The sequence below is a fragment of the Nomascus leucogenys genome, chromosome 2 (assembly GCF_006542625.1).
Source record: "Nomascus leucogenys isolate Asia chromosome 2, Asia_NLE_v1, whole genome shotgun sequence".
Taxonomy (NCBI): Eukaryota; Metazoa; Chordata; class Mammalia; order Primates; family Hylobatidae; genus Nomascus; species Nomascus leucogenys.
In genome coordinates this window covers 154900522-154920994 of record NC_044382.1, presented here as the reverse complement: position 1 = coordinate 154920994, position 20473 = coordinate 154900522, and the positions used below count along the sequence as shown (strand labels likewise).

At 63.1% G+C, this 20473-nt stretch overlaps 1 protein-coding gene across 1 annotated transcript in view; it reads left to right on the top strand.

The window, feature by feature from the left end:
• Positions 1-20471, top strand: part of PIEZO1 (piezo type mechanosensitive ion channel component 1) — a 32665-nt gene extending 12194 nt beyond the window's left edge. The window contains 42 exon segments of the mRNA XM_030820223.1: positions 223-323; positions 456-716; positions 1910-2021; positions 2103-2281; positions 2358-2506; positions 2618-2800; positions 3102-3229; positions 3390-3547; positions 3649-3825; positions 4371-4496; positions 4567-4767; positions 5310-5514; positions 8112-8216; positions 8580-8733; positions 8814-9057; positions 9142-9238; positions 9329-9500; positions 10086-10175; positions 10249-10304; positions 10307-10351; positions 10677-10748; positions 11792-11892; positions 12444-12546; positions 12621-12677; positions 12764-12936; positions 13094-13200; positions 13386-13565; positions 13717-13975; positions 14057-14245; positions 14352-14673; positions 15087-15219; positions 15302-15449; positions 15549-15763; positions 15872-16030; positions 16111-16258; positions 18617-18805; positions 18929-19021; positions 19095-19267; positions 19343-19465; positions 19550-19629; positions 19708-19894; positions 19972-20471. Coding sequence (XP_030676083.1) covers positions 223-323; positions 456-716; positions 1910-2021; positions 2103-2281; positions 2358-2506; positions 2618-2800; positions 3102-3229; positions 3390-3547; positions 3649-3825; positions 4371-4496; positions 4567-4767; positions 5310-5514; positions 8112-8216; positions 8580-8733; positions 8814-9057; positions 9142-9238; positions 9329-9500; positions 10086-10175; positions 10249-10304; positions 10307-10351; positions 10677-10748; positions 11792-11892; positions 12444-12546; positions 12621-12677; positions 12764-12936; positions 13094-13200; positions 13386-13565; positions 13717-13975; positions 14057-14245; positions 14352-14673; positions 15087-15219; positions 15302-15449; positions 15549-15763; positions 15872-16030; positions 16111-16258; positions 18617-18805; positions 18929-19021; positions 19095-19267; positions 19343-19465; positions 19550-19629; positions 19708-19894; positions 19972-20221 — 6404 coding nt within the window. The 3' untranslated portion in view covers positions 20222-20471.
• The last annotated feature ends 2 nt before the right edge of the window (positions 20472-20473 follow it).

Below are 20473 nucleotides of genomic sequence, written 5' to 3'. Positions count from 1 at the left end.
GAGGCCCAGAGAATGGCAGGTGCTGCCAAGGCGATCCCTGACGCCTGGGGATGGTGTCAGCCCAACCGCCGGAGCCCATGTGTTCTGCCCATAGCCCACCATGGCCACTGGGGGCCTGTCCCTCCTGCTGTGTGCTTGCCCAGGGCCCAGATTTTAGGGCATAGTCAGGGTGGGGGGCCTAGAGGTCACCCTGCCAGAGCTGACCTCTGTCCCCACCTGCAGTGCGGCCCAAGCGGGCTGAGCCCAGGGAGGCGTCCCCACTCCACAGCCTGGGCCACCTCATCATGGACCAGAGCTATGTGTGCGCGCTCATCGCCATGATGGTAGGCGGCTGTGGGGGTTGGGGTGGTATGCGGCGGGGAAGGGTGCCTGGGCAGTCCCCTGTGTCGTGCGGGTGTGGGGCATTGCCTGGGTGGGGTGCGCCGGGCAGCTCTGCAGCCCTCTCTGCCGCGCAGGTGTGGAGCATCACTTACCACAGCTGGCTGACCTTCGTGCTGCTGCTCTGGGCCTGCCTCATCTGGACGGTGCGCAGCCGCCACCAACTGGCCATGCTGTGCTCGCCCTGCATCCTGCTGTACGGGATGACGCTGTGCTGCCTGCGCTACGCGTGGGCCATGGACCTGCGCCCTGAGCTGCCCACCACCCTGGGCCCCGTCAGCCTGCGGCAGCTGGGACTGGAGCACACCCGCTACCCCTGCCTGGACCTTGGTGCCATGGTGAGTGTGCACCACCACATCCGGGGATGCCTGGGTGCACGGACCCGTCAGGGTTGTCGTCCTGTTCAATGTCCACTTGCCCGGGGGAGTGGCAGCGCCAGGAAGGCAGATCCGTGTCTGTCACAATGGGGTCCCCTCCTGCCCACCCAGGGCCAGCCCAGAGTAGTTTCTCAGTGAGCGTTTACTGAGTGAGTAAACAGACAACCTTGTGTTGGCACGGGCACCACGCCTGTGCCCCGACACTATGTGTGAGCGTGGGTTCTGCCCATTGGCACCATGCACAGCCCTGGGTCTCAGTGGCAAGCCGTGCAGGCCACATGTTCACAGGGTGCCTGCGTGTCTATGTAAGACAGGTGCCAGCATCGTGTCTGGTCACCTGTTTGCAGGCCAGTGGGTGTGTCTCATCTTGTGGGACTTGTGAGCCTGTGTGTGCCAACACGTGCACCTGTGAGCTTGTGTGCATATGTGAGCACGCACTCCAGCATGTGGATGTGTGCAGGTGCGTGCATGGATCTGTGCCCACGTGAACTAGTGAACCCATGTGTGATTGTGTGTGAGCACAAGTGAACCCATGCACTCATCCGTGGATGTGGGAGCGTGTGTTCATGTGTCTCTGGGTGGGTGTGAGCGGGAGGGTGTTTGGTGCCTGTGGGGAGGCTGCTGTGGATGGGCTGGTGCCAGCTGCCTCCCTGAGGGCTCTTGCCCCCAGCTGTGGGAGGGGTGCGGGGCCCCCCGGCTGTGGGAGGGGTGCTGGGTCCCCCGGCTGTGGGAGGATGCGGGGCCCCTGGGCTGTGGGAGGGGTGCTGGGTCCCCCGGCTGTGGGTGGGGTGCTGGGTCCCCGGCTGTGGGAGGATGCGGGGCCCCCGGGCTGTGGGAGGGGTGCTGGGTCCCCCAGCTGTGGGAGGATGCGGGGCCCACTGGCTGTGGGAGGGGTGCTGGGCCCCCCGGCTGTGGGAGGGGTGCTGGGCCCCCCGGCTGTGGGAGGGGTGCTGGGTCCCCTGGCTGTGGGAGGGGTGCTGGGTCCCCCGGCTGTGGGTGGGGCGCTGGGTCCCCCAGCTGTGGGAGGGGTGCTGGGCCCCCCGGCTGTGGGAGGGGTGCTGGGTCCCCCAGCTGTGGGAGGGGTGCAGGGCCCCCCGGCTGTGGGAGGGGTGCTGGGCCCCCTGGCTGACTGTGACATCCCGCGCTTGTTGCAGTTGCTCTACACCTTGACCTTCTGGCTCCTGCTGCGCCAGTTTGTGAAAGAGAAGCTGCTGAAGTGGGCAGAGTCTCCAGCTGCACTGACGGAGGTCACCGTAGCAGACACAGGTGAGTGGTGGGCCAGAGGCAGGGGCTGCCCTCCTGCCTGCCCGCCCTGATGCCATTGCCTGCCCCTGGCTTGGCCCACAGAGCCCACGCGGACGCAGACGCTGTTGCAGAGCCTGGGGGAGCTGGTGAAGGGCATCTACGCCAAGTACTGGATCTACCTGTGTGCCGGCATGTTCATCGTGGTCAGCTTCGCCGGCCGCCTCGTGGTTTACAAGATCGTCTACATGTTCCTCTTCCTGCTCTGCCTCACCCTCTTCCAGGTGGCTGGCGGGCCGGGGTGGGGGCTGGGGCACGGACCCTCGCCGTGGTCCTCACCACCCCCACCTCACCCGGCAGGTCTACTACAGCCTGTGGCGGAAGCTCCTCAAGGCCTTCTGGTGGCTCGTGGTGGCCTACACCATGCTGGTCCTCATCGCCGTCTACACCTTCCAGTTCCAGGACTTCCCTGCCTACTGGCGCAACCTCACCGGCTTCACTGATGAGCAGTGAGTCCAGGCTCGGGCGGTGGGGCAGGGGCACCGACACCCCGTGCACTTCCCCAGGGCTGCAGGGGCTCTGCCGGAGGCCGGGCCGGTGCTGATGCTGCCCCTCCGCAGGCTGGGGGACCTGGGCCTGGAGCAGTTCAGCGTGTCCGAGCTCTTCTCCAGCATCCTGGTGCCCGGCTTCTTCCTGCTGGCCTGCATCCTGCAGCTGCACTACTTCCACCGGCCCTTTATGCAGCTCACCGACATGGAGCACGTGTCCGCGCCTGGCATGCGCCTCCCGTGCCGGACTCACAGGTGCGGCCCCGCCCTCCCTGTCCAGTCCTGGAGAGGTGCAGCCTCCTGGGCCAGGGAGGGAGCCAGGTGGGAGTTGGACAGGAGCCACCTCCTCCACCTTCAGATCCTGATGGGCATTTGCTCATACCCAGGAGACAGCAGTAGCGTGCAGGTTGCAGGGACAGTGGGCATGAGTTGCGACACAGCTGTGCACCTGACCTGGCAGCTGCAGCGGAAGCGGTGCAGACGGCTTCTTCCAGCCCCAGGAGATGAGAGGGGCAGGAACCCAGTTGGGAGATGACATTTTCAGACCCTCTCCCAGGCAGGATGCAGTGAGCGGGACCCCACTACTACAGGAGCAGCAGCAGCAAGAGGAGGAGGAGGAGGAGGAGCCCAGGGACGAGGGGCTGGGCGTGGCCACTCCCCACCAGGCCACACAGGTGCCTGAAGGTGAGTCGGGTGGGCGGAGCACAGCTGCTCACCCAGTCTGCTGTGCCATGTCTCAGCTGGGGGGCATTGACAGAGCCCCCTCTGAGCTCCAGAGCCTCTTCCTCACAGGGGACCCAGGAATCCCCGTTTCTGCCCTGCACTGACCCTCACACCATCACAGGTGCAGCCAAGTGGGGCCTGGTGGCCGAGCGGCTGCTGGAGCTGGCAGCCGGCTTCTCGGACGTCCTGTCACACGTGCAGGTGTTCCTGCGGCGGCTGCTGGAGCTTCACGTCTTCAAGCTGGTGGCCCTGTACACCGTCTGGGTGGCCCTGAAGGAGGTGAGTGTGGCAGGCAACTCAGCTTCAAGTCTGGGGTGGGGTCACTCTGGCCTGCCCGGCTGGCCTCCCCAAGCCTGGCCCCACATGCCCGCTGCCCTCAGGTGTCGGTGATGAACCTGCTGCTGGTGGTGCTGTGGGCCTTCGCCCTGCCCTACCCGCGCTTCCGACCCATGGCCTCCTGCCTGTCCACCGTGTGGACCTGCGTCATCATTGTGTGTAAGATGCTGTACCAGCTCAAGGTTGTCAACCCCCAGGAGTATTCCAGCAACTGCACCGAGGTACCGGCCCCCGCGGGCTGGGGCGGGAGGAAGCTCTAGGCAACTGTGTTCGCAGCCCCACCCTCCCGGGGCAGCTGCTTCAGTGCAGTGGAGCCAGCAATGGAGGAGGCGGACTCTCCCCTTGGGGGGCCAAGGGGGCTTCCTGGAGGCAGCATCCTTCAACCTCATCTGTGGACCAGGGGCCCACTCCCTGCTCACAAGGGTGTCCGGTAGGGGCGGAGTCCCAGGGTCTCCCGCAGTGAGGAGGGGAGGGCCCCACCCCAGGCCTGGGCAGGGAGAGACAGGCATCCCTGCCTGGGACCTTCTCGCACATCCCTCCTTCTGCCTGGACCTCTCTTCACTCCCCTAGTCCCTGCCTGTGGTCTCCCTGTCTCTGAAACACTTGGTCCCCTTTCCCGTGAAGGTGGCTCCAAGGCTGGCAGCCCCCATGTCCCGGGCTGGGGGAGCAGTGGACCTGCCTCAGAGCTGTGGCTCTGGCGGGCACCAGGCAGGGCCAGGGGGCACTGTGGCCGGGGAGGGGGCACTGATGCCCGGCCTCTTGCCAGCCCTCCCCCAACAGCACCAACTTGCTGCCCACGGAGATCAGCCAGTCCCTGCTGTACCGGGGGCCCGTGGACCCTGCCAACTGGTTTGGGGTGCGGAAAGGGTTCCCCAACCTGGGCTACATCCAGGTGAGTGAGGGGCTGGTGGGCGGCTGGGCGGGCGAGTACCCGGCTGCCCCCTGACCCTTGCCCTCCGCAGAACCACCTGCAGGTCCTGCTGCTGCTGGTATTCGAGGCCATGGTGTACCGGCGCCAGGAGCACTACCGCCGGCAGCACCAGCTGGCCCCGCTGCCTGCCCAGGCCGTGTTCGCCAGCGGCACCCGCCAGCAGCTGGACCAGGATCTGCTCGGCTGCCTCAAGTACTTCATCAACTTCTTCTTCTACAAATTCGGGCTGGAGGTGAGGCGAGGTCACTGCCTCCCCTGGGGCAGGGCTTGGCCGTGGGGACGGAGGGAGGGAGGGCTGCACGGTGCAGGCACCGCAAGCCTGGCCCCACCTGGGTCTGCCTGGGCCACAGGGGTGGGGGACCCAGGGCCCGGCAAGGCTTCCCCTGGACTCCTGCGGTGTGTCGGTGCTGACAGCAGGCAGGGGGCCAAGTTAGATCCACTCTACCGTACAGCCCACCTCCTGGAGCCTCAGTTTCCCCTGCATGATGGCAACTGCCAGCCACTCCTGCCCTCTTGACAGTGCCGTTGGCCCTGTCCTTGCTTGATGCCCACAGCCTCCAGGCCTGCTGGGTGGGACGAGAAAGTCCCTCTCCCCCGACTCAGTGCATCCCCACACCCCGCCCTCCCCCCAGACTCAGTGCATCCCCACGCCCCGCCCTCCCCCCAGACTCAGTGCATCCCCACGCCCCGCCCTCCCCCCAGACTCAGTGCATCCCCACCCCCGCCCTCCCCCAGACTCAGTGCCTCCCCACACCCCGCCGTCTCCGTCCCCAGATCTGCTTCCTGATGGCCGTGAACGTGATCGGGCAGCGCATGAACTTTATGGTGACCCTGCACGGCTGCTGGCTGGTGGCCATCCTCACCCGCAGGCACCGCCCGGCCATCGCCCGCCTCTGGCCCAACTACTGCCTCTTCCTGGCGCTGTTCCTGCTGTACCAGTACCTGCTGTGCCTGGGGATGCCCCCGGCCCTGTGCATCGGTGAGGGGCACGTGGCTTGGGTGGGCGTGGGCTTTGTAGTTTTGTAGACACCCGTGGGGGTGTTTCCTGCCTGCCCCGGGCTCCTGTCCACCCTCCTAGACTTAGCCTCGGCGTCTTACAGTCCCTCCTGCCTGCTCCACGTCCTACCCAGGCTCCATCACCTGCGCTGTGTCTCTCAGGGGCGGCCTGGCCCCCTCCAGGCTCTGCTGTTCTCTTTTCCTTTTTTGCCCAGTATTCTATCTTGAAATGTTTCAAACCTTCAGGAAAGGTGTGAGTCACACAAGGAGCGCTGCGTCCTCTCCGGGCCCCATGTGGGTCAGCTGTGATGCCTCACACCCAAGTGCTGCCTTGAGTATGCATCTCCTGGGGGCGGGTGTCTGAGCTCACAGCCCCACACTCGCGGTCCCATCTCCTGGCAGTGCCATCGTCAAACGTGTCCTCTGCATTCAAACAGCCCCAGCCTCAGCACCCTTCTTTGTGGCCATTTGTTTTTCAGACGAGATCTGGTCTGATGTTTGCTCTAGTCTCGTCTTGGGTCTAAGCGGCCCCCGCCTCTCCTGTCTCTTGGGCAGTTGCGGAGGGAGGCCGGCAGTGTTGCTGACGCCCTGAGACTGGATTTGCGTGGCTGTCCTGGTGTTGAGGCTCTGCTCAAGGCACACAGCACCCTGCGGTCTGAGATGGGGAGTCACATTTGTGCATGCGGCCGGCTCGGGCGTCCCACCTGCCCAACAGTGGCACCCAGGCTGTTGGCACTGGTGGGCTGTGTGGGGTCAGCTTTGTAGTTTTATGAAACAGACTTTCTTTCTGTTGTCTCTGTGCATCCATCAGCTGGGATTCCCATCAAGGAGAGCTGCCATTTATCACTGGCTGCTTTCAGAGAATTCTGTCATCCGCAGACCCTGGGCCTCCCCTCTGCTGAGTGGGTCCTGGCCCCTGAGGCCACACAATGTTACATCATCTCCCCTTATTTGGCTGGGCATGGTGGTTCACACCTGTGATCCCAGCACTTCGGGAGGCTGAGGCAGGAGGATCCCTTGAGGCCAGGAGTTTGAAACCACTCTGGTCAACATAGCAAGAACCCTTTTTTTTTTTTTTTTTTTTGAGATGGAGTCTTGCTCCGCCACCCAAGCTGGAGTGCAGTGGCACAATCTCGGCTCACTGCAGCCTCCACCTCCCCGATTCAAGCAATTCTCCTGTCTCAGCCTCTCTAGTGGCTGGGATTACAGGCAAGCACCACCATGCCCAGCTAATTTTTGTATTTTTAGGAGAGACGGGGTTTCACCGTGTTGGCCAGGCTGGTCTTGAACTCCTGACCTCAGGTGCTCCACCCACCTCGGCCTTCCAAATTACAGGCCTCCCTCCTGGGATTACAGGCATGAGCCGCCACGCCCGGCCCCATCTTGTTTTCTGCTCCCAGGTGCTGCTGCCTCATCTTCTGTTTCCCAGGCCCAGCCCTGTGCTCACAGCCACTGCTCCGGGGAGCCCCATCGAGTTCCAGGAGTGTGAGGTTCAGAGCCCAGGGTCTGGGCACTGGGGGTGCCTGTTGCTACAGGGCTGCCTCCGCCTCTGTGCCCTCCAGCTCTTCCTTATTGAAATACCTGCTTTCGAGCGTCATCGAGGCCAGCTCCGCTTCTCCTGTCCACCTCCTCCTTGTTGAAACATCTGCTTTCGAGCGTCATCGAGGCCAGCTCTGCTTCTCCTGTCCACCTCTTCCTTGTTGAAATGCCTGCTTTCAAGCGTCACCTAGGCCAGCTCCCCTTCTGCCTCCTTTCACGAGGCTGCACTGTGCAGTCACCATCCTGTGAGATCAGCATGTCCTGGGTTCCCCAACATCGAGGGTAACTTTTTGTATCGTGAGGTTCCCTCTGTGGCAGATGGTGCTGTAGGTTTTGCAGACGCGTGGAGTCACATCCCCCCCTCAGTCCTTAGGGACTGACCCTCCGTGCCTCACACGCCTCCCAGAAGTGTGGCCGGGGGCCCGGCAGTGCCACGGCTCCCTCCCCCAGCGGGCCCCCGCCCCTCCCATCCCCAGCATGTGGTCCTCAGGACGCCGCGTCAGCAGGACTCGCAGCAGGTGGCCTTTGGGTCTGGGTCTTTCACTCATCAGAGCACACTGAGGTCTGTCCAGGCTGTCCCATGGATCCCAGTCCCACGTGCTGAGCTGCGCGTTCCCTGCTGTGGCTGCTGCGGGTTGAACCTTTCCCGGCTGCAGGCTTCTGTGTGGCTTCTGGCTGTTGTTCTCAGAGCTGTCCTATCCCACGTGCTGTCGTATCACACGCGCTGTCTTATCATGGAATATGACGCCGTGTGGGCCACAACTCAGGGAGGCCCACAGCCCCCACCCCGTGCTCTCGCCTCCCGCTCGGTTCCTGTGCCCCGGGGGCTTGGTGCATAGTTTAAGGAATGTGTGTGTGTGAACACACAGTACTCTAGAGCTGTCAGTTCTCAAGACACCAGGTGTGCGTGAGGTGATTCCCATGGACCCTGAGGATTGGTGACAGTCTCGGGCTCTGAGGCCACTGGTCAACAGGTGGGGACCGGGTGTCTCAGGCCCCAGGCAGACCAGGCCCTTCCTGACATGACGCCCCCACCCCCAGATTACCCGTGGCGCTGGAGCCGGGCCGTCCCCATGAACTCCGCACTCATCAAGTGGCTATACCTGCCTGATTTCTTCCGGGCCCCCAACTCCACCAACCTCATCAGTGAGTGCCCCCCACCACCCTCGCCTCGACAGGGGACCCTCAGAGTACATTCACATCCCCCAGTTTGCTCACAAGTGTGCATACAGGCGTGCACGGGTGGACGTGCAGTCAGGTACATGGCAGCCTGCAGGCCCTGACCTCACATGCACGCACACAGACCTCAGCATGTGTGTACTGCAGCGCTGGTGCGGACGCTCCCACACCGGGGCTCCCCAGGGACACCCGGCCACTCACCTAGGCAGACGTGTGTCCGTTCCCAGCGGCTGCACGCCAACAGGCCTGGGGTGGGAGGCGGGCTGTATGCGCTCTGCCCACCTCGTGTGGGTCCCCGTGTGTCACAGCAGCAGCTCCTGCGTCCTGCAGGCGACTTCCTCCTGCTGCTCTGCGCCTCCCAGCAGTGGCAGGTGTTCTCGGCTGAGCGCACGGAGGAGTGGCAGCGCATGGCTGGCATCAACACCGACCGCCTGGAGACGCTGCGGGGGGAGCCCAACCCCGTGCCCAACTTCATCCACTGCAGGTGGGTTCCATGCCACCCTCCACGGGGAGCCTTCTGGGAGGGGTGGTCGGGGCGCCCGCCATGACGCTGCTGCCTGGCAGGTCCTACCTCGACATGCTGAAGGTGGCTGTCTTCCGGTACCTGTTCTGGCTGGTGCTGGTGGTGGTGTGTGGCACGGGGGCCACCCGCATCAGCATCTTCGGGCTGGGCTACCTGCTGGCCTGCTTCTACCTGCTGCTCTTCGGCACCGCCCTGCTGCAGAGGGACACGCGGGCCCGCCTCGTGCTGTGGGACTGCCTCATTCTGTACAACGTCACCGTCATCATCTCCAAGAACATGCTGTCGGTGAGCCCTGCCCCCGGCCCCACCCGCCGCCCTGCCCCGGGGCCCCGCTGACCCGCTGACCCCGCTGACCCTGTTCTCCCCCAGCTCCTGGCCTGCGTCTTCGTGGAGCAGATGCAGACTGGCTTCTGCTGGGTCATCCAGCTCTTCAGCCTTGTGTGCACCGTCAAGGGCTACTATGACCGTGAGTGGCGAGGACGGTGGCCGGGGAGGGCGTGGGGAAGCCCCCCGCTCCTGAACCCTGGGCCTGACCTTGCCAGTGCCTGCCTTGCAGCCAAGGAGATGATGGGCAGAGACCAAGACTGCCTGCTGCCCGTGGAGGAGGCTGGCATCATCTGGGACAGCGTCTGCTTCTTCTTCCTGCTGCTGCAGCGCCGCGTCTTCCTTAGCTATTACTACCTGCACGTCCGGGCCGACCTCCAGGCCACCGCCCTCCTGGCCTCCAGGCAAGCTGTGGCCCCGAGACAGCCCAGAGCTCCCATCTTGGGGCTGGGAGGGGGCAAGGGGAGGCACCTCGCTGTCTCAGGCCCCGGCCTGTGGAGAGCAGGCTCCGCCACTCTGTGACATGGGCGTGTCATGTAGAGGGAGAATGAAGGACAGCAGACCCCCGGCACCATCTCACTCTGCCGCAGTGCTGGGTCTGTCAGAGACCACAGGCTGCAGTTCTGACGGCGGCTGTCGTCTTATCCCCGGCCAGCTTTCTTGCAAAGGGCTAAGTGTCTCCACCAGCGGGAGGGCCACCGTGTGGTGTCACGAATGCTCCAGGGGAGGGGTTCTGGCTTGGGGCCAGCTTTGCCTGTTTCCCTGCAGCTCTGGTGGGCTGGGTGCCACGAGACGCCCCTGCATCTGTACAGCAGAAGGGCCTGTCCTCACCACAGACAGCATGGAGGGTGGGGGCAGCAGATGCCTCCCCCATCGGTGCCTCTCACCCAGCGTGAGCAGAGAGGAGCAGGCTGAGCGGGGAGCGGCAGCTGGCCCTGCTGCTGGGGCCGAGCGCCTGGTGCTCACACCCCATCCCCACCTCCCCACAGGGGCTTCGCCCTCTACAATGCTGCCAACCTCAAGAGCATCGACTTCCACCGCAGGATAGAGGAGAAGTCCCTGGCCCAGCTGAAAAGACAGTAGGTGCCTCTGGGGCGGGGCCTCCCTGGCTTCTGCACGTGGTGCTCAGCATACCCCCCCTTCCCCCTGCAGGATGGAGCGTATCCGTGCCAAGCAGGAGAAGCACAGGCAGGGCCGGGCGGACCGCAGTCGCCCCAGGACACTCTGGGCCCCAAGGACCCCGGCCCGGAGCCAGGTGAGTGCAGCTGGAGTCCGACACCCAAGGCCTCGTGTCCAGCATGTCTGTGCCTGCTGGCGTGTGCTGCGTCTGTGCCCGTGTGACATCCCACAGGGCTCCCAGCCCACCTGTCCTGTCTGCATGATCACCCTCTGTCTGGCAGGCCCCACGGCCGCCCCGTGACTGTCCGTCCACACACATGGGCTCTGAGCCCCATGGCCCCAATCACTTTGGGTCTCCGTGTTTGTCTCCACCCATCCTGTCCCCAAGACGGGGGCACTCACAGCCCCGACCCCTCCTGGTGCCTTGACTGCTGCCTCACGCTCACCCTGCCCCTCCACAGGGCCCGACAGTCCAGGGGGCTCCTCCCCGCCACGGAGGCAGTGGTGGCGGCCCTGGCTGGACCACGCCACAGGTACCCCCAATTAGCCCGCCTGTGGCCACCCTCTCAGGCACTCTGTGCCCCCACCTGTCCTCTGCCTGGGCTGCTATCTTCCCCTCCCTTCCCCCGACCCCCAGGTCCCGAGCGTCAGGACGTGCTCAGGCCTCCTGGGTCAGGGGGTGCCTCACCGACTGCAGAGCCCTGGGCTGAATGTGTCCTCTCCCGGCTATGCCCCCGCCCTTCCAACGGTGGGAGTCTCGGAACTTGCCCCGGTCATACGTGGTGGCTGAGCAGCGATCTCCCCTGGGGCCCAGCAGCATTGCGTTGTTCTATGTTTTTTGTTTCTGAGATGGAGTCTCACTGTCACCTCAGGCTGGAGTGCAGTGGCATGATCTCAGCTAACTGCAACCTCCACCTCCTGGGTTCAAGTGATTCTCCTGCCTCAGCCTCCCAAGTAGCTAAGGTTACAAGCATGTGCCCCACTCCAGGTCAATTTTTTTTTTTTTTTTTCGTTTTTGGAGACGGAGTCTTGCCCTGTCACCCAGGCTACAGTGCAATGGCGTGATCTCGGCTCACTGCAACCCCCACCTCGCAGGTTCAAAGGAATCTCCTGCCTCAGCCTCCCAAGTAGCTGGGATTATAGGTGTCTGCCACCAAGCCCAGCTAATTTTCGTATTTTTAGTAGAATGGGGTGTCACCACATTGGCCAGGCTGGTCTCAAACCTCTGACCTCAGGTGATCGGCCCGCATCGGCCTCCCGCAGTGCTGGGATTACAGGCGTCAGCCACCGCGCCCAGCCTGTTCTGTTTTTCTAACTCTTACACAGCCTCCTGGGTTTTCCCCGGTCCTCTGCAGTCGGCCCACTCCGCACCCCAGCCCATGCTGGCCCTGCTCCTCAGCTGCCCTGCCCACCTCTGTCTTGTCCTACCGTGCTGGCCTATGTCCTGTGCCTGCACCGCTCCCGGCTGCTCCGCATGGGAAGGGTGGCTCTCGGGCCTTGGCCCATGCAGGTGGAGGGGGTCTGGCTGGGAGTCTCCCCGCATGGAAGGCTGGCTCTCAGCGGTGCCTGCCCACAGTCATCCATTCCGGGGACTACTTCCTGTTTGAGTCCGACAGCGAGGAAGAAGAGGAGGCTGCCCCTGAGGACCCTAGGCCGTCGGCACAGAGCGCCTTCCAGGTGAGGTGGGAGAGCCCGACGGCCCCACTCCAACCACAGAGCTTGTGGTCCTGGACCAGGGCAGTGTAGGGGGTGCCAGATGCCCCCAGGGCCTGGGAGCCCAGCTCATCCACCTCCAGTTAGCCCACCCAGCCCCATCCAGGCCTCCCAAGTCCCATGGGAAAACCAGGCTACAGGGACATGGGTCATGTGTAGCCTACTGCCCCCCAGTCTTGGCTCTGACCACCCAGGTTCTGGTGGCTGCATGTGGCCTGACCTGTGAGACAGGCCCAATGCCTTTGTGCTGGCTGCCTGGCTGTCCTGGGTCCGTCTTTGGGCCCTGGCTCTCGGCGTTAGACCAGGAGTTGGGTGGGCTGCCCGGGTGGGGGTCTTCACCCACGGCCCCTCAGGGTCCCCATGCGGGAGGGGTCAAGGACATGGAGGTCCCTAGGAGACACAGAGCAGGGATCTGGATCTGGCGCCCAGCTTGCCCAACCCCAGCTATTCCTCCTCTTGCTGCCTGGGTCCGCTGGCTCGGGAGGCCGGGTCCTAACCAGGGGGCTGACCCACAGATGGCGTACCAGGCGTGGGTGACCAACGCCCAGACGGTACTGAGGCGGCGGCAGCAGGAGCAGGAGCAGGCAAGGCAGGAGCAGGCAGGACAGCTACCCACAGGTGAGCTGGGGGGCGTGGGGACTCTGAGGGGAAGCCGCGGGACTGCCAGTCGCTGACCAGCATCCTGTGCCCAGGAGGTGGCCCCACGCAGGAGGTGGAGGCGGCAGAGGGCCCCGAGGAGGCAGCGGCAGGTGCGTGGCCCCCGTGGCTGGGGAGTGGGAGGTCTCTCTTGGCCCCACAGGCTGCCCCTCCAGCGCCCCCTCCCGCCCTCCTGCAGGCCGCAGCCACATGGTGCAGAGGGTGTTGAGCATGGCGCAGTTCCTGTGGGTGCTGGGGCAGGCGCTGGTGGATGGGCTGACGCAATGGCTGCAGGAGTTCACCCGGCACCATAGCACCATGAGCGACGTGCTGCGGGCAGAGCGCTACCTCCTCACGCAGGAGCTCCTGCAGGTGAGCCCTCCCACGCACCACGCTCGTCCCTGCTCTGCCTGACCACGCCCCTGCCTGCTTAACAGCTGGTCCCACGCCCACTCTGCATGAAACCCCGTGTGGGGACAAGAGCTGGACACAGCCCAGGCAGCCCTGAGCCCCCTCCTGTGCCCTGCAGGGTGGCGAAGTGCACCGGGGCGTCTTGGATCAGCTGTACGCAAGCCAGGCCGAGGCCACACTGCCAGGCCCCACCGAGGCCCCCAACGCAGCAAGCACCATGTCCAGGTAGGTGCTGGGGTGACCCGAGCCCCAGCTGTTGCCCCTGAAGAGTGGGCAACGCCCAGCCATCCCCGACCCTCGCCATTCCCTTGTCCACCAAAGGACCGTGGGCACTTTCCACCCTGACCCTCCCTGCAGCCTGTGGTCAGGCCATAGAGCAGGATTCTCTGTGACCCGGCTTCCCTCCCCAGTGGGCTGGGCGCAGAGGAGCCGCTCAGCAGCATGACAGACGACACGGGCAGCCCCCTGAGCACCGGCTACCACACGCGCAGTGGCAGTGAGGAGGCAGTCACCGACCCTGAGGAGCGCGAGGCTGGCGCCTCTCTGTACCAGCGACGGACGCGGACGGCCAGCGAGCTGCTCCTGGACAGGTGGGGGCGGGACGCGCACACCACCAGCCTCACCATGGCCCTTGGGGAGCAGCCGAACAGGGGCAGGAGCCTGTCTGTGACCGGCAGCAGATCGGGCCGTTGTGCCTTCGGGCAGTCCTAGGCTCCCCCAAACTCGCGGGTCTCCCTGCAGGCGCCTGCACATCTCAGAGCTGGAGGAGGCAGAGCTGTTTGTGGAGGGGCGGGGCCGGGCGCTGCGGCTGCTGTGGGCCGTGTACCAGTGCGTGGCCGCCCACTCGGAGCTGCTCTGCTACTTCATCATCATCGTCAACCACATGGTCACGGCCTCCGCCGGCTCCCTGGTGCTGCCCGTGCTTGTCTTCCTGTGGGCCATGCTGTCCATCCCGCGGCCCAGCAAGCGCTTCTGGATGACGGCCTTCGTCTTCACCGAGGTGGGCCGAGGCCGCGGGGGAGCGGGCGCCCGGCCCACCGCGCCGTGACCCTCCCTGCGTGCTGAGCCCCCTCCCCCACAGGTCACAGTGGTCGTCAAGTACCTGTTCCAGTTTGGGTTCTTCCCCTGGAACAGCCACGTGGTGCTGCGGCGCTATGAGAACAAGCCCTACTTCCCGCCCCGCATCCTGGGCCTGGAGAAGACTGACGGCTACATCAAGTACGACCTGGCGCAGCTCATGGCCCTCTTCTTCCACCGCTCCCAGCTGCTGGTGAGTGTGAGCCCTGGCTGGCAGTGCAGGGCTGGGCAGGCCCTCTGGGCGCCTGTGGTCTCCACCAGGGAGGCAAGGCCCCCTCACCACACCCTCCACCCCTCAGTGCTATGGCCTCTGGGACCACGAGGACGACTCACCATCCAAGGAGCATGACAAGAGCAGCGAGAAGGAGCAGGGAGCCGAGGAGGGGCCAGGGTCCCTGCCGGGACCCCAGGTCAAGGCAGGCCCAGGGCTCCAGGAGGCGCCAGGGGTGCCTGGGGCCACCACCAAGGACCACGTTCAGGTGGAAGCGAGGGTCGGACCTACAGACGGGACCCCAGAACCCCAAGTGGAGCTCAGGCCCCGTGACACGAGGCGCATCAGTCTACGTTTTAGAAGGAGGAAGAAGGAGGAGGATCCAGCACGGAAAGGACCAGCAGCCATCGGTATAAGCGCCCGGCCCCACAACCTCCTGCCTACCCAGCTCTCTGAGTGGGGCTACTGCAGGGAGGGTCTTTCTCAGATGAGATGGCCAAGCCCCGTGCGAGGCCCACCTGGATCCCAGGAAGGCGCCACTTCTGAGCCACAGCTCCCGCCTCTGCCTGCAGAGCCGTCCCTGGCTGCTGCCCCCAGGGATGCCCGCCACGTGTAGGGCGACCGTTGGCCTGGGCTGGCCCCTCACAGATGCCCTAGAGGACACAGCCCCAGCTGTCTCCTTGCCAGTGACACTGGGAGCTTCCTGGGCGCCGTCTGCTTGTCTGTCAAACAGGGAGAATGCCAGCCTCTTAGGGTGGTCAGGAGCCATGAGCCAGGCCCAGTCCCCAGGGGGCCCAGGCAGAAGTCAGCTTTTCCTCTACAGAAGCTGAGGACAGGGAGGAAGAAGAGGCGGAGGAAGAGAAAGGGGCCCCTACGGAGAGAGAGAAGAGGCCAAGCCGCTCTGGAGGAAGAGTAAGGGCGGCCGGGCGGCGGCTGCAGGGCTTCTGCCTGTCCCTGTGAGTGACGGCGGCTGGGGGCAGCTGGGCAGGGGGGTGGGGAGGCGGGTACTGGCACCAGGCTGAGCACCCCTTTCCGCAGGGCCCAGGGCACATACCGGCCGCTACGGCGCTTCTTCCACGACATCCTGCACACCAAGTACCGCGCAGCCACCGACGTCTATGCCCTCATGTTCCTGGCTGATGTTGTCGACTTCATCATCATCATTTTTGGCTTCTGGGCCTTTGGGGTGAGCCAGGCCCGGGACCCCCGCAGTGTACGCAGAGCTCAGCAGCCACCCACATCCCCCGGGCCTGGCTCCCCTTGACCTATGCTCTCCTGGCCACAGAAGCACTCGGCGGCCACGGACATCACGTCCTCCCTCTCAGACGACCAGGTACCCGAGGCCTTCCTGGTCATGCTGTTGATCCAGTTCAGTACCATGGTGGTCGACCGCGCCCTCTACCTGCGCAAGACCGTGCTGGGCAAGCTGGCCTTCCAGGTGGCGCTGGTGCTGGCCATCCACCTCTGGATGTTCTTCATCCTGCCCGCCGTCACTGAGAGGTGGGCCCACACGTGGGGACGCTCGGTCTCCAGGGGCGGGGCAGTGCGGGCTGGGGGCCCTGCGGGGCTGTTTCCGATGGGGTCCTTGACCTGGCCATCCCGCCCCAGGATGTTCAGCCAGAATGTGGTGGCCCAGCTGTGGTACTTCGTGAAATGCATCTACTTCGCCCTGTCCGCCTACCAGATCCGCTGCGGCTACCCCACCCGCATCCTCGGCAACTTCCTCACCAAGAAGTACAATCATCTCAACCTCTTCCTCTTCCAGGGGTGAGTGCAGGTCTGCTGGGGTGGGGGTCACGGCCCGGGCAGGAGGGCGCCCACCTGACGGGAACCCTGGCTGTGGGCAGGTTCCGGCTGGTGCCGTTCCTAGTGGAGCTGCGGGCAGTGATGGACTGGGTGTGGACGGACACCACGCTGTCCCTGTCCAGCTGGATGTGCGTGGAGGACATCTATGCCAACATCTTCATCATCAAATGCAGCCGAGAGACAGAGAAGGTGCCTGGGCCCGGGGCGGGGGCCTGGACAAGGGCCAGGGACGTGCCCTCTCCCTAAGACAGAGGCACTGCTGCCACTGAGAACCCGTGGTGCTGGAGGCCCTCCCAGGGCTCGGAGCGCATGGGGACATGAGGCGAGCCCACCCACTAGCTATCACGAGGCCAGTGATCTTGGCAGCTGCGAGTGAGTGCCGGGGGCAGAAGTGGGCAGTGGAGTTGGTCCTGTTCCAGGCAGGCTGGCAGCAGAGTAGGGCCTGGTGCAGGGGGTACCGGACAGACACCGTTCCCTGCGTTCTTGTTTAACGGCTTGAGAGAATTCATGCATCAGACCACTCACCATTTTAAAAGTACAATTCAGGGGTTTTTAGTAGATGCACAGTTGAGCATCTGCTTTTTCACCACTTCAAAAAGAAATCCGGGCCGGGCACAGCGGCTCACACCTGTCATCCCAGCACTTTAAGACATCGCGGAGGGGGGTAGTGCTCAAGGCCAGCAGTTGAAGATCTGCCTGGGCAACACAGTGAGACCCTGCCGCAGCAAATGTAAAAATAATTAGCCGGCAGTGGCAGCTCATGCCTAGGGTCCCAGCACTTTGGGAGGCCAAAGGAGGAGGATCAGTTGAGGCCAGGAAAGAGGAGTTTGAGGCCAGGAGTTTAAGACCAGCCTGGGCAACATAGTGAGACTTTCTCTACAGAAAAAATAAACGCTAGCTGGGTGTGATGGTGCACACTTGTGCTCCCCGATCCGCTGGAGGCTGAGATGGGAGGATGGCTTGAGGCCAGGAGGTGAGGGCTGCATTAAGCCTGATCACATCACTGCACTCCAGCTCGGGCCACAGAGTGAGACCCTGTCTCTAAAAAAGTAAAAAGAAGAAACCCAATGCCCATTGGCTGTCATTCCGTTTCCCCCTCCCCTGGCCCCTAGTAACTCCTTGTCTAGGTCCTGGTTCTATGGGATTTGCGTATGGTGGATGTTTCATGAAAACAGGCTCAGACAGCATTTGTCCTTTTGTAACCGGCTTTCCTCACTAGCATGGTGTCTCTGAGGTCCACCCACGTGGCAGTACAGCCTTCCTGTTTATGGGCAAATGATATTATGGGGCATGGATGGACCACAACATGCTCATCTGTTGATGGGCTGTTGTGTGGGATGCTGCCAGGCATGCCGGTGTACACGTCTGTGTGTCCACGCCCCCCGTTCTGTGGCTGCATGCCAGGGCTGGAAGTGCTGGTTTCCATTATGAGCTGCTGGTTGTCCACAGCAGCTCCACCATCTTAGGTTCCCACCAGCAACACGAGGTTCCAGTTTCTCCACATCCTCAACAACCTGTTACCATGTCTTTTTTGTTCTGGCCATTCCTGCTGAAGGGGCTTTTCTCAGTTCCCTGTTGACCGACGTTGAGCATCTTTTCATGTGCTTGGCCATTTGTGTATCTTCTTTGAGGAAATGTCTATTCAAATCCTTTCTCTGTATTTTAGTTGGGCTTTTGAGACAGGATCTTGCTCTGTCACTCAGGCTGAAGTGCAGTGGCGTGATTTTGGCTCACTGCAGCCTCTGCCTCCCAGGTTCAATCGATTCTCCCACCTCAGCCTCCTGAGTAGCTGGGACTACAGGTGCGCACAACCAGGCCTGGCTAGTTTTTGTATTTTTTGGCCAGGTTGGTCTCGAACCCCTGATCTCAAAGTGCTGGGATGACAGGCGTGAGCTGCCACGCCCAGCAGTTGGGTTGTTTAATCTGTTGATGACATTGTTTTTCTGTAGATGACATTGGCTAGAAGTGACTGAGTTGGAAGAATTCTCTGTATTCTCCGGTTGCTAGAACCTTATCAATACAATTTGCAGAACATTTCTCCAATTCTATGGACTGTCTCTTAAATTTTCTTGATGGTGTCTTTGGAAGCACAGAGTATTTGTTTTGGTAATATCTGGTTTACTTTGTTTCCTTTGCCAAATCCAGGTTCATGAAGATTTGCCCATTTTCTTCTAAAAGTTCTATAGTTTTAGCTCTGAAGTTTAGCTCTTTGATCCACTTTGAGGTCAATTTTGGCATATGGTATAAGGTAGGAGTTGCATTTCATTCTCCTGCCTGGGGCGGTGCCTGCACCGTGTTGAAAAGGTTGTCCGTTCCCACTGAACGGTCACAGCTCCCTTGTCTGAGATCAGTGGCCCCTGAACAGGAGGGTTCCAACTGGACTCTAGTTCTACTCCACTGGCCTGCGTCTGCCCACCGTTAGTACTGCTATGCCATGCTGAGGTCAGGCTGGGGCTTTTGTGGGCTGCTGGGTGAGCTGGAGAAAGAGGTCATGTGACCCACAGGAAGGGCAGAGCTGAGCGTATGACCTGTGTTGTTCCCCTCCAGAAATACCCGCAGCCCAAAGGGCAGAAGAAGAAGAAGATCGTCAAGTACGGCATGGGTGGCCTCATCATCCTCTTCCTCATCGCCATCATCTGGTTCCCACTGCTCTTCATGTCGCTGGTGCGCTCCGTGGTCGGGGTCGTCAACCAGCCCATCGATGTCACCGTCACCCTCAAGCTGGGCGGCTATGAGGTGAGCATACGTGGGTCCGCCTGTCCATTCCTATCCCCGGGGGTTCTGGCCAAGGCGGTGCAGCACCCCCAGCTGCTCCTCCACACTCATCTTTGTGGCCCTGTGTCCCCGTACCCGCCCCAGCCGCTGTTCACCATGAGCGCCCAGCAGCCGTCCATCATCCCCTTCACGGCCCAGGCCTATGAGGAGCTGTCCCGGCAGTTTGACCCCCAGCCGGTAAGTGGCCTCTGCCCTGTGACAGCCTGCAGGGGGGGTGGCTGCAGTCACTGAGGGTGTCACTTGTACCCAGCTGGCCATGCAGTTCATCAGCCAGTACAGCCCTGAGGACATTGTCACGGCACAGATTGAGGGCAGCTCCGGGGCGCTGTGGCGCATCAGCCCACCAAGCCGCGCCCAGATGAAGCGGGAGCTCTACAACGGCACGGCCGACATCACCCTGCGCTTCACCTGGAACTTCCAGAGGTGTGTCCTGGACTAGGGGCAGGGCCTGGGTGGATGGACCCGCCACAGTGGGTCACGCTGTGTTGCCACCCCCAGGGACCTGGCCAAGGGAGGCACCGTGGAGTATGCCAACGAGAAGCACATGTTGGCCCTGGCCCCCAACAGCACTGCACGGCGGCAGCTGGCCAGCCTACTCGAGGGCACCTCGGACCAGTCTGTGTGAGTGAAGGGGCCCGGGTGGTGGGCAGGAGGGCGGTGCCAGGTTGGCTGGGCCAGGCCTGACCTGCCAGCACCTCCCTGCAGGGTCATCCCCAATCTCTTCCCCAAGTACATCCGTGCCCCCAACGGGCCCGAAGCCAACCCTGTGAAGCAGCTGCAGCCCAGTGAGTGTGGGCGTGGGGGTTGGGGGAGGCTAGATAGGGGTGACCTACGGCCCCAACCATCTTCTCGCTCTGCCCCAGATGAGGAGGCCGACTATCTCGGCGTGCGTATCCAGCTGCGGAGGGAGCAGGGTGCGGGAGCCACCGGCTTCCTCGAATGGTGGGTCATCGAGCTGCAGGAGTGCCGGACCGACTGCAACCTGCTGCCCATGGTCATCTTCAGCGACAAGGTCAGCCCACCGAGCCTCGGCTTCCTGGCTGGCTACGGGTGAGTGAGTGGCTGGGGGGCACCCTGCAACTTGGGGGGCTCCGGGCGGCCCCAGGACTCACCAGCTTCCCCCGCAGGATCATGGGGCTGTACGTGTCCATCGTGCTGGTCATCGGCAAGTTCGTGCGTGGATTCTTCAGCGAGATCTCGCACTCCATTATGTTCGAGGAGCTGCCGTGTGTGGACCGCATCCTCAAGCTCTGCCAGGACATCTTCCTGGTGCGGGAGACTCGGGAGCTGGAGCTGGAGGAGGAGTTGTACGCCAAGCTCATCTTCCTCTACCGCTCACCAGAGACCATGATCAAGTGGACTCGGGAGAAGGAGTAGGAGCTGCTGCTGCGCCCGAGGGAAGGAGCCGGCCTGCTGGGCAGCGTGACCACAGGGGGCGGCACTCCTCAGGCCGGGGGAGCTGCTGCCCCGTCCAAGGCCGCCAGCTGTGATGCATCCTCCCGGCCTGCCTGAACCCTGATGCTGCTGTCAGAGAAGGACACTGTCCCACGGCCTGCGTGGCGCTGCCGTCCCCCACGCGTACTGTAGAGTTTAATTAAAAATGTTTGTTTGTTTTATTTATACAAATAG